General features: G+C 42.4%; 1 protein-coding gene across 1 annotated transcript in view; it reads left to right on the plus strand.

The window, feature by feature from the left end:
• crfa4 (cytokine receptor family, class I receptor 4) overlaps positions 1 to 11,194 on the plus strand; it is a 41,203-nt gene extending 30,009 nt beyond the window's left edge. Inside the window, exons 8-9 of the mRNA XM_082163846.1 lie at positions 9,997 to 10,066; positions 10,327 to 11,194. Coding sequence (XP_082019972.1) covers positions 9,997 to 10,066; positions 10,327 to 10,893 — 637 coding nt within the window. The 3' untranslated portion in view covers positions 10,894 to 11,194. The remainder of the gene's footprint in view (positions 1 to 9,996; positions 10,067 to 10,326) is intronic.
• The last annotated feature ends 2,612 nt before the right edge of the window (positions 11,195 to 13,806 follow it).

Consider the following 13,806-nt stretch of genomic DNA (forward strand, 5'->3'; position numbering starts at 1 on the left):
CCCAAACTAGTTTTTGTTAATACAATCTTGGTATGAGCCACCACAGTCATATAAAAATATACAAAATAACCATTAAGTGGCATTTTGTTATGTTAACAACAACAGTTAGGCTACCAAGGTGATACACAATACTTAGAAGAACTGGTAAAGAAACATGGAAACTGCTCCTGATAAATAGCAACACACATGACGTACCAATAACGTAATTTATGGGTATTTTACTTTTATTTCTTAACTTACTAATTTACGACGTTGCATTCTCGTGTCTTTTGCGCTTTAGTGAAGTGATACAGCGCGCGCTGGCGCATTTGCGCGTGCAGTTGAAGAGTGCGCGCTCCTGCAGTATAGCGGTTTGGTATTGTTGGTATTGTTGGACTCGGCAAGGATTCAGGAGTCTTAGGAGGTCACTCCTGTGAATAAAACACGGGCTGGAAACTTCTAAGGCTCCTTCAAGGCATTGTGCCAATGACGCGTATACTGAGTTTTTTGAGATACACCAATGTTCTCATCGACTATCATGGCACCCTGGACAAAGACACTGCGTGCCAATTTTCAGTAGACTAACGGTTGGGTGCGCTTATAGCTATTTTCATGATTTTTTCACTATTATAGCGCTACCAAATGGCCAATTGTCACGATTTTTTTCATGTCAACTCAGATTGAGCTTATGAACATGTGTCCCAAGTTTAGCAAAAATATCTCTTTCCGCTCACAAGTTATAACCATTTTATAGCGCCACCAAGTGGCCAATTGTCGTGATTTTTTTTCACGTGACCTCAGAATGAGCTCATGAACGTGTCCCAAGTTTTGCGAAAATATCTCTTTCCATTCACAAGTTATAACCGTTTTATAGTGCCACCTAGTGGCCAATTGTTGCGATTTTTTTCAAGTGATCTCAGATTGAGCTCAGGAAGAAGTGTCCCAAGTTTAGCAAAAAAATCTCTTTCCGTTCACAATTTATAACCGTTTTAGTAAAAGTGGCCCTGGTGCCATCAAATATTTTGGTTCCCCTTATCGACCGTTAATTGAAATTTAGAATTTTTTGGATGATTATTGATTGTCAGACTCCAGAGAATATTCTTGCAGTGGTTTGGTTCCGATCGGGGCAAAAACCTAGGAGAAGTTCGCAAAAATAGGTTTTTCAAAAAAATGCAATTTACTCGAAATTGGCGCCTGAAGGGCGAGCAAATCGGAGATAGCCATTTTGTCCGCCTTGAGCCAAGGATTCCAACGATATAAGACACTTGATCCTGGGACAAACGGTCTAAGAGTTGTGAGCGATTTAGTACTTTTGGTTGCTGTAGCGCCACCTATGGGCCAATTGGGGTCATACTCTGATAGGTTGTCCCCAAATTGAGGCCTACCATCTGGCCAGGTTTCACGTCTCTAGGCCTTACGGTTTGTCCTGCACGATGCGTTTTACGAATCCTTACAATTACAATAGGGTTTCAGCATTTCATGCTTGAACCCCTAATAAGAATGAAGGCTTTTTGCCAGTTATAGCGCCACCTATGGTCCGATCTCCATGAAACTCTGCATGCTTCCTCACCATGTTCTGACACATATGCTCATCAATTTTTGTGAAGTTCTGAGTTTTCATTTGGGATTTATAGGCTTTTTAGTGTATTTTGCCACGCCCCTTTTCTAAATGACCCTGTTACAGCCACCCAAATGCAAAAGTTCAACTTTTTTTCGATAATTATTGATCTAGAGAGTCCAGAGAATTGTCCTAGACTGGTTTGGTTCCGATCGGGCCAAAAACCAGGGACTAGTTCGCCAAAGTAGGTTTTGGACAAAATCCGACATAGCAGAAAATTTTCCCTGCCTACATCCAAATCGGAGATAGCCATTTTGTCCGCCTTGAGCCAAGGATTCCAACGATATAAGACACTTGATCCTGGGACAAACGGTCTAAGAGTTGTGAGCGATTTAGTACTTTTGGTTGCTGTAGCGCCACCTATGGGCCAATTGGGGTCATACTCTGATAGGTTGTCCCCAAATTGAGGCCTACCATCTGGCCAGGTTTCACGTCTCTAGGCCTTACGGTTTGTCCTGCACGATGCGTTTTACGAATCCTTACAATTACAATAGGGTTTCAGCATTTCATGCTTGAACCCCTAATAAGAATGAAGGCTTTTTGCCAGTTATAGCGCCACCTATGGTCCGATCTCCATGAAACTCTGCATGCTTCCTCACCATGTTCTGACACATATGCTCATCAATTTTTGTGAAGTTCTGAGTTTTCATTTGGGATTTATAGGCTTTTTAGTGTATTTTGCCACGCCCCTTTTCTAAATGACCCTGTTACAGCCACCCAAATGCAAAAGTTCAACTTTTTTTCGATAATTATTGATCTAGAGAGTCCAGAGAATTGTCCTAGACTGGTTTGGTTCCGATCGGGCCAAAAACCAGGGACTAGTTCGCCAAAGTAGGTTTTGGACAAAATCCGACATAGCAGAACATTTTCCCTGCCTACATCCAAATCGGAGATAGCCATTTTGTCCGCCTTGAGCCAAGGATTCCAACGATATAAGACACTTGATCCTGGGACAAACGGTCTAAGAGTTGTGAGCGATTTAGTACTTTTGGTTGCTGTAGCGCCACCTATGGGCCAATTGGGGTCATACTCTGATAGGTTGTCCCCAAATTGAGGCCTACCATCTGGCCAGGTTTCACGTCTCTAGGCCTTACGGTTTGTCCTGCACGATGCGTTTTACGAATCCTTACAATTACAATAGGGTTTCAGCATTTCATGCTTGAACCCCTAATAAGAATGAAGGCTTTTTGCCAGTTATAGCGCCACCTATGGTCCGATCTCCATGAAACTCTGCATGCTTCCTCACCATGTTCTGACACATATGCTCATCAATTTTTGTGAAGTTCTGAGTTTTCATTTGGGATTTATAGGCTTTTTAGTGTATTTTGCCACGCCCCTTTTCTAAATGACCCTGTTACAGCCACCCAAATGCAAAAGTTCAACTTTTTTTCGATAATTATTGATCTAGAGAGTCCAGAGAATTGTCCTAGACTGGTTTGGTTCCGATCGGGCCAAAAACCAGGGACTAGTTCGCCAAAGTAGGTTTTGGACAAAATCCGACATAGCAGAAAATTTTCCCTGCCTACATCCAAATCGGAGATAGCCATTTTGTCCGCCTTGAGCCAAGGATTCCAACGATATAAGACACTTGATCCTGGGACAAACGGTCTAAGAGTTGTGAGCGATTTAGTACTTTTGGTTGCTGTAGCGCCACCTATGGGCCAATTGGGGTCATACTCTGATAGGTTGTCCCCAAATTGAGGCCTACCATCTGGCCAGGTTTCACGTCTCTAGGCCTTACGGTTTGTCCTGCACGATGCGTTTTACGAATCCTTACAATTACAATAGGGTTTCAGCATTTCATGCTTGAACCCCTAATAAGAATGAAGGCTTTTTGCCAGTTATAGCGCCACCTATGGTCCGATCTCCATGAAACTCTGCATGCTTCCTCACCATGTTCTGACACATATGCTCATCAATTTTTGTGAAGTTCTGAGTTTTCATTTGGGATTTATAGGCTTTTTAGTGTATTTTGCCACGCCCCTTTTCTAAATGACCCTGTTACAGCCACCCAAATGCAAAAGTTCAACTTTTTTTCGATAATTATTGATCTAGAGAGTCCAGAGAATTGTCCTAGACTGGTTTGGTTCCGATCGGGCCAAAAACCAGGGACTAGTTCGCCAAAGTAGGTTTTGGACAAAATCCGACATAGCAGAAAATTTTCCCTGCCTACATCCAAATCGGAGATAGCCATTTTGTCCGCCTTGAGCCAAGGATTCCAACGATATAAGACACTTGATCCTGGGACAAACGGTCTAAGAGTTGTGAGCGATTTAGTACTTTTGGTTGCTGTAGCGCCACCTATGGGCCAATTGGGGTCATACTCTGATAGGTTGTCCCCAAATTGAGGCCTACCATCTGGCCAGGTTTCACGTCTCTAGGCCTTACGGTTTGTCCTGCACGATGCGTTTTACGAATCCTTACAATTACAATAGGGTTTCAGCATTTCATGCTTGAACCCCTAATAAGAATGAAGGCTTTTTGCCAGTTATAGCGCCACCTATGGTCCGATCTCCATGAAACTCTGCATGCTTCCTCACCATGTTCTGACACATATGCTCATCAATTTTTGTGAAGTTCTGAGTTTTCATTTGGGATTTATAGGCTTTTTAGTGTATTTTGCCACGCCCCTTTTCTAAATGACCCTGTTACAGCCACCCAAATGCAAAAGTTCAACTTTTTTTCGATAATTATTGATCTAGAGAGTCCAGAGAATTGTCCTAGACTGGTTTGGTTCCGATCGGGCCAAAAACCAGGGACTAGTTCGCCAAAGTAGGTTTTGGACAAAATCCGACATAGCAGAAAATTTTCCCTGCCTACATCCAAATCGGAGATAGCCATTTTGTCCGCCTTGAGCCAAGGATTCCAACGATATAAGACACTTGATCCTGGGACAAACGGTCTAAGAGTTGTGAGCGATTTAGTACTTTTGGTTGCTGTAGCGCCACCTATGGGCCAATTGGGGTCATACTCTGATAGGTTGTCCCCAAATTGAGGCCTACCATCTGGCCAGGTTTCACGTCTCTAGGCCTTACGGTTTGTCCTGCACGATGCGTTTTACGAATCCTTACAATTACAATAGGGTTTCAGCATTTCATGCTTGAACCCCTAATAAGAATGAAGGCTTTTTGCCAGTTATAGCGCCACCTATGGTCCGATCTCCATGAAACTCTGCATGCTTCCTCACCATGTTCTGACACATATGCTCATCAATTTTTGTGAAGTTCTGAGTTTTCATTTGGGATTTATAGGCTTTTTAGTGTATTTTGCCACGCCCCTTTTCTAAATGACCCTGTTACAGCCACCCAAATGCAAAAGTTCAACTTTTTTTCGATAATTATTGATCTAGAGAGTCCAGAGAATTGTCCTAGACTGGTTTGGTTCCGATCGGGCCAAAAACCAGGGACTAGTTCGCCAAAGTAGGTTTTGGACAAAATCCGACATAGCAGAACATTTTCCCTGCCTACATCCAAATCGGAGATAGCCATTTTGTCCGCCTTGAGCCAAGGATTCCAACGATATAAGACACTTGATCCTGGGACAAACGGTCTAAGAGTTGTGAGCGATTTAGTACTTTTGGTTGCTGTAGCGCCACCTATGGGCCAATTGGGGTCATACTCTGATAGGTTGTCCCCAAATTGAGGCCTACCATCTGGCCAGGTTTCACGTCTCTAGGCCTTACGGTTTGTCCTGCACGATGCGTTTTACGAATCCTTACAATTACAATAGGGTTTCAGCATTTCATGCTTGAACCCCTAATAATGTCCACTACAGTGGACAAAAGTCTATTCTTGGGTCCCAGGAGGATATATTTACATTTAATCATTTAGCAGATGCTTTTATCCAAAGTGTCTTACAAATGAGGAGAACAATAGAAGCAGTCAAGCAAACAATAATGCAGCAATATGCAAGTGCCAGTCCCAGTCCCAGTCCCAGTTAGTCTAGCACCAAACAGTTTTTATATGTATATATGTACATATCTATATATATATATAGATATAGATATATAGATATATAGAATAGTAAGTCTTCGTATTAACGGGTCAAGTGTTGCCGAAAGAGATGTGTCTTCATCAGTTTCATGAATATGGCTAAAGACTCAGCAGAGTTCAGCAGGTCATTCCTCCAGCAGGGAACAGTCCAGGTGAAGGTCTGTGAAAGTGATTCTGTGTCTCTTTGAGATGATGCACCACAAGATGATTGGCAACCAGTGCAGGTTTATGAGGAGAGGAGTGACGTGCGTCTCTTCAGCTCAAAGACCACTCTTCTGGATTCTGGATCAGTTGCAGACGTTTGACACTGATAGTGGAAGGCCTGCCAAGAGAGCATTGCAATAGTCCAGTCTGTACAGAACAAGAGCTTGGACACAAGGAGTTGTGTAGCATGCTCCAAAAGGAAGGGCCTGATCCTTCTAATGTTGTATAAGGCAAATCTGCTGGACCGGGCCATTCTAGTAATGTGGTCTGTGAAGTTCAACTGATCAATCACAACTCTAAGGTTCCTGGCTGTCCTGTCTTGAGTTATGGATGATGAACCCAGCTGAATAGAGAAGTTGTGGTGCAGTGTTGGGTTGGCCAAGAACACAAGCAGTTCTGTCTTGACAAGGTTTAGTTGAAGGTGATGGTTCTTCATCCAGCAAGAAATTTCTGTCTGTCAGGCTGAGATGCGAGCAGCTCGTGTCGGATCATCCGGCTGGAATGAGAGGTAGAGTTGAGTGTCATCAGTGTAGCAGTAATAGGAAAAGCCATGTTTCTGAATGACAGATCCTAGTGATGACATGTAGATGGAGAAGAGAAGCGGTCCCAGCACTGAGCCCTGAGGCACTCCAGTAGCTAGATGATAACAGTGATGGGATAAACTATGTTTCTGAATGACAGATCTTAGTGATGACATGTAGATGGAGAAGAGAAGTGGTCCCAGCACTGAGCCCTGAGGCACTCCAGTAGCTATATGATAACAGTGATGGGATAAACCATGTTTCTGATTGACAGATCCTAGTGATGACATGTAGATGGAGAAGAGAAGTGGTCCCAGCACTGAGCCCTTAGGCACTCCAGTAGCTAGATGATAACAGTGATGGGATAAACCATGTTTCTGATTGACAGATCCTAGTGAAGACATGTAGATGGAGAAGAGAAGTGGTCCCAGCACTGAGCCCTTAGGCACTCCAGTAGCTAGATGATAACAGTGATGGGATAAACTATGTTTCTGAATGACAGATCCTAGTGATGACATGTAGATGGAGAAGAGAAGCGGTCCCAGCACTGAGCCCTGAGGCACTCCAGTAGCTAGATCAGGCATTCTCAACCCTGGTCCTGGAGGGCCACTGTCCTGCAGAGTTTAGGTCCAACCTTGATCAAACACACCTGCCTGTAGCTTTCCAGTAATCCTGAAAGGCTTAATTAGCTTATTTAGCTGGCTCAGGTGTGTTTGATCAAGGTTGGACCTAAACTCTGCAGGACAGTGGCCCTCCAGGACCAGGGTTGAGAATGCCTGAGCTAGATGATAACAGTGATTGGATAAACCATGTTTCTGAATGACAGATCCTAGTGATGACATGTAGATGGAGAAGAGAAGCGGTCCCAGCACTGAGCCCTGAGGCACTCCAATAGCTAGATGATAACAGTGATGGGATAAACCATGTTTCTGATTGACAGATCCTAGTGATGACATGTAGATGGAGAAGAGAAGCGGTCCCAGCACTGAGCCCTGAGGCACTCCAGTAGCTAGATGATAACAGTGATGGGATAAACCATGTTTCTGATTGACAGATTGTAGTGATGACATGTAGATGGAGAAGAGAAGCGGTCCCAGCACTGAGCCCTGAGGCACTCCAGTAGCTAGATCAGGGACGTGCACAGAGGGGTTGCTCAGGTTGCCCGGGCAACTGCCCATATGCCCTTCTCGACTCACGTTGCCCTTCCAAAAAAAAAAACAAAAAAAAAATCGTACAATGGATGCAGAATTTCACGTAGGCCTAGATAAAAAAAAAATCGCAAAGCCTCATTCACTTCCATTCGGGCACCGGAAGTGAAAGTCAGTAGGGGAAGGGCAAACTCTGTTTACGTGGCTGCAGCGCTGCACGCAACCGGTGTAGAACGCAATCATACTACAAATCATGCGTAGTTGGCCCAGTTACCATACGTACCATCAGAACTGAATTCGAGCAAGAAGCACAACTGAATGTACAGGAAGCCAAAAGGTTAAAAAAGGATTGTATTTTTTCCCGAAATTTAAGCGTTTTTTTATTTTTATTTATTTATTTTTATTAGAAACAAGTTTTTCCCCATCTGTCAATGACAGATCCTAGTGATGACATGTGGATGTAGAAGAGAAGCGGTCCCAGCACTGAGCCAGCACAGGCACACCAGTAGCTAGATGTTGGGTCTTAGACACCTCACCCCTCCACGACACCCTGAAGGACCTGCTGAGAGGGAAGACCTGAACCATTGGAGTTCTGTTCCTGAGTTGCCCTTCATCATGAGGATTGACAGAGGAATCTGATGATTAACTGTGTCAAAAGCAGACAGATCCAGCAGGATGAGAACTGAGGATTTGGAAGCTGTTCTTGAGTCTCAGTGCTTCAATACCCGAGAGCAGGGCTGTCTTATTTGAGTAACGCTTTTGAAACCAGACTGGTTGTTTTCCAGGAGGTTGTTCTGTTTGAGAAAGGCAGAGATTGGTTGACCACAACTTATTCAAGTGTTTTAGCAACGAATGGAAGAGGGCATACCGGTCTGTAATTTTCGAAATGTGCTGGATTTAGACTGGGTTTCTTAAGCAGTGGGGTTACCCGAGCCTGTCTAAATACTGTACTGTGGGAAAGATACCAGTGTGAAGAGAGGTGTTGATGATATAAGTAAGTGCGGGTACAACTGAAGGAGATGAGTGGGGATATTTGAAAGTTGAGCAGCGAGTTCATTGGCTACTGATACAGCAGGAACCAATCAGCTGTGCCCTGTAGAGAATGATGTGTTTGCAAGCAGATTGAGTTTTGGACTGGTGATCCTGCGCCATCTTGAGTTTCATGACAGAACTTTAGATAAACTCAGAATTGCAAGAAATTAATTTTGAGATTAAAAGTCACATTTACCTTTTTTATTTTTTATTCTGTGGTGGAAACAAGCTTTCATAAGCATAACCGTGGTTCTGCTCTTGGCTTTGAGGGACACCATGTGCATGAACCAATACATATCAAAACATAACGGGATCTGATAAAATAGAGCCTTACTTTTTAAAAATTGCTGCAGATCTTATAACAGAGCCCATCACTTCAATTTTAAATTTAAGTTTAAAATCAAATGTTATTCCTCGTGCATGGAAATCAGCTATGATTCTACCTTTGTTAAAAGGTGGTGATCCATCTGAGATGAATAATTACCGTCCGATTTCAAGGTTGTCAGTGATGGCAAAAGTATTTGAATCTTTTATAAATGATCAAGTAAAACAGTTTATAACTGAAAATAACATTTTAAATGAATTTCAGTCAGGCTTTAGATCAGGTCACAGTACTATAACTGCAGCCATGCTGGTCACTAATGATATTATTAAATGTTTGGATAGTAAACAGCATTGTGCAGCTTTATTTGTAGATCTCTCCAAAGCATTTGATTCTGTAGATCATAAACTACTGTTGCAGAGACTTAGTTGTGTGGGTTTTAGTGAAACAGCTCTAAATTGGTTTAATAATTACTTATTTGAAAGAACTCAATGTGTCTCAGTTGAACATTTTATATCAGCAGAACAAACAATTAAAAAAGGTGTCCCACAGGGTTCTGTTTTAGCACCAATTTTATTTTCTATTTATATCAATGACATAGGTTGTGGGATAACCCCAGCTAGAATTCATCTGTCGTCTTTTATCGTATTACACCTGTACTTATAGCACTAGATCTAGTGCTAAATTGCTTTTAAAGGTTCCGAGAGTACGTTCAGAGTTTGGTAAAACTGCCTTCTCTTCCTATGCTCCCTGGTTATGGAATGAGCTGCAGAGTATAATAATGATAGAAGCACTCCCCTCTTTAAAAGTTTTTAAAAATCTCTTATTAACCAATTTAAGGGAAACGTGTGTATGTTTGGTTAAGTAGCTTTTGTTGTTATTTCGAGTGCTGGACAAAATTTTATGAAAGATTCTGAGGTTTTTTTATGTTTGTATGTTGTTTATGTGAAACTTTCTGTGCTGCCATTTTGGCCAGGACTCCCTGGAAGAAGAGATTTTATATCTCAATGGGACTATCCTGGTAAAATAAAGGATAAATAAAAAAAATATATATATATATATATATAAATAATACATAAGAAAAAAAACCAATATGTAAGGAACAAATAAGAAGAAGAAATACAAACTCTTCATTCCACATTCTCATTAAAGTCTTTCTCTGTTTGTGTTCTTCCTGCAGGATCAAAGCGTATCTCTTACCGCCGATTCCCAAACCGCGCATCCGAGGGCTTGAACCGGTTCTGCTGAAGGTCTCGCTGTCACGTCACACACCACACAACCTGTTACACTCAGTTTAATTCAGCCATCACTAGTGATTTGATCAAACCTCTGATCAAATAGAATCTTTTGTAACATTATAAATGTCTTTACTGTTCTATTTAATGCATCCTTAATAATCTTACCCGAAATGTTTGAGCATTCGTGTGTTTAGTAGGAACCACAATTAAAGTAACTTCAATTAAAGAAGCATCTGCTTTACCTTATGTTCTTTCTGTCCATTTGCCTCCAGAACGGGAAGCTCGATGAGATCAATCGTCATTTCTCCAGTTTTCACGGCTATCAGTCTCCTCAGTACTCTATGGAGACGTGGTACCAGGTGAGCGTGGACTCGGGTCCGGCCCTGACGCCCAACAGCTTCCCGTCTCACTGTGAACAAGAGCCTGTCACCGGCCCTGAGGGACCGCCGGCCCATCAGACGAGTTCCAGTCCGAGCCCGTACTGCACCAGTAACCCCGCTTCCTACTGCGAGGGAGCCACGCCCCCACCCGCCCCTGGCCACGCCCTCCCCGAGCTCGTGTCGGTCCCAGGCATGGACTACACCATGATTCTCAGCTCCGCCCCCGTGCCGGCGTCACATGACTTCTACACGTGTGTGACTGGCGTGACGCCTGGCGGGCAGCTTCATCTGGTGCCTCACCTGCCCAACATGCTGAAACACACACACACACCCTACATGCAGTTTAAAGAGGACAAGAGCTGCCAGCTGGTGGCGCTGTTGGAGAAGCAGAAGGAGGAGCTGAAGGACACCGACCCGAGCGAAGCTGCCCTGCCTTTAATACCTCATTCATCAGACTGAGCGCAAACCAGCAAACGCTCAGAACCAGCAGCGTACAATCACACACACACACTTACACTAACCCAACCCCTAAACCTACCCATCACACACACACACACACACATACACACACACACTGACACACACTGACACACGCACTCATGTGTAATGTAATGGTTTTTATACTGGACAAACTGTATATTCTGTCCCCTTACACTAACACCACCCCTAAATCTACCCATCTCACACACACACACACTCACTAACCCTAACCCTACCCATCACACACACACACACACACACACACACACTAACCCTACCCCTAAACCTACCCATCACACACACACACACACTCACTCACTAACCCTAACCCTACCCATCACACACACACACACACACACACACTAACCCTACCCCTAAACCTACCCATCACACACACACACACACACACACACACTAACCCTACCCCTAAACCTACCCATCACACACAACTTTCTGCATTTTTACATTTTCAAAAAACACATTTTATTATGTTTATTAATCAATTTCCCTTGTGAGGACCAGCAAAAAGTAGAGAATCTCAAGTTTTATTATCCTCACAAGTAGGCTATAGCTAAACATGCCCACACACACACACACACACACACACACACACACACACACAAGACCAGCAGCTGAACTCAAGGTTTATCAGTAGATTCATTCTCACACGAGCCGTTGAAGCCAAACACTCTGCTGTCAGATTTCAGGAAACCATCTGGAGCAAAACACACACTCACACACACACACACACATGCACTCACAGACACTAACACACACACACTCAGATCTCAACAATCATGTGATGCAGGAATATTTTTTACATCAAGGACAGCTGAGAGAACTGGAGCTCTTGTCATTCACTGTGATTGATGGGTAATAACCTCGTCCGGCCCTTCTTTAACAAGAAGCATTTACAAGCCATGAACACAAACATATGCACAACGGACGCACTGAGAGCGAGTGTGACTGTGAACGCCAGCGGTCCGGAGATCAGGAGTGTGTGTTTCTGAGACTCATCAGGGTGAAGAGGAATTATTCAGAAGCTGTTGTAACACGGGTGCAGCGTTTGCTCGTCGAGCGAGTGATGATGTCATGAATGTACGGTTGTGATGATGAGCCGGACGACACGATCCCACGATAACGTCTCACTAGCGCATCAGTTTTACACACTGATCCTCAAACACAGGCGTGAATGAAGCGATCGGTGATGTTGAGGCTTTACTACGCTGTGGAAACTCGTTTCTGCCACGGAATAAAAGAGGAAAGTGTGAGTTTATATTTCGCAATTTGAACTTTTTAACTCACAATTGTAAGAAAAAGTCCGAATTGTGAGATATAAAGTCAGAATGAGCTTTTTTTATTTGTTACTCCGTGTCAGAAACAAACGTCCACACTTCGGCACTTTCCATGAAAACAGCAAAGCATCAGAAACACAAATCCTGCTTGTTTTAATATCTTTCACTATTACTGAACTCTAGATTAAGCAGAGAGATGTGAACCACATTACATGTTTGAGCAACACTTTATATGCAACCCTGTCATTTGAAACACATTCGGATGTAGTTTTTAAATGTACTTTTTATTTGATCAGGTTTGTATAATTTTGGCGTTTAAGTGTTATTGCTATCGCACACATCAGGGTTTTAATTGTTCTGAGACACAAATATATTTTTCTGTAGGTTCGACACCTATTAACGACTTCTGTCGCCTTTTCGTGAAGAGTGCCGTATATAAAACACTTCGTGATTAAAAAAATGGCTGATTTATTTTTATATGTTTCTTCTTGACTTTGAAGCAGTTTCATATGAGCTCTTTATAAAATAGTGTCATACATAAAGAGAGATTAATATTAATGTTACCATAATGAGAAGCTGTGTGTGTGTGTGTGTGTGTGTGTGTGTGTGTGTGTGTGTGTGTGTGTGTGTGTGTGTGTGTGTGTGTGTGTGTGTGCGCGCACATGGTTTTATCTGTGTGCATTAGAGAGAATGAAGCACTGTATTATGTGTTCAACACTGTTTATCTTTTTTTGTTGTTGCATTTCAGTGTCAGTTCATGTGTCAGAAAAATGTCTTCTTGATTTTCCTAATGGATTATTTCTCGTTGACCGTGTCGTGACTGTGCCTTTAATCATGCGGGTTCTCCTGTAAATGTACATAAACACTCCTAAAACACTGTTTATACCTGCAAATGAACTACAGAAACACATTAGAAAGGTTCTGCTATATTCTATATTTAAAGAGAGATTTATATAGTAATAAATGTGTCCACTGTCACAGAAATGCAGTATATATTCTAACTATAACACGTTTTTGTACATTAGATCATTTTTGTGTGCTTTATCCTGTAAGCTTTTGTTTCTGTCATATATTTTGTCATCGGAATCACATTCCCATGTGGTCTAATAAAGCCGTGAGCTGAGAGACAGTGTGTGATCATTTCTTTGTGGTTTATCCTTCATTCTTTAAAAATAATGTTTCCAAAGGGGTTTTTTTCCACAGAGACGCTATAGAAGAATCATTTCTGGTTCCCCAAAGAACTTTTTAGTGAAAACCATTGGTTAAAATAGCATTTTTTCTCAGAGCAAAGAACATTTTAATAATCAAAAGAACCTTTTGTGGAAATAAGGATCCATGGATGTTAAAGATTCGTCATGGAACCACTGATGCCAATAAAGAACCTTTATTTTTAAGAGTGTTCACACACACACACACACACACACACACACACACACACACACACACACACACAAGATTGCAAATGTATGAGTGCTTTTAATGTTTTCAGCGATGTGCAGTATATCTGTTCCCATCTCAAAACATGTGTTTGGGGGTTTTGGGGTTTCATGATGCCTTAAGATGTCTCGCCTGGTTATCCTCCTGTAAACCATTTATA

This window comes from Leuciscus leuciscus, assembly GCF_965113295.1.
Source record: "Leuciscus leuciscus genome assembly, chromosome: 3".
Taxonomy (NCBI): domain Eukaryota; kingdom Metazoa; phylum Chordata; class Actinopteri; order Cypriniformes; family Leuciscidae; genus Leuciscus; species Leuciscus leuciscus.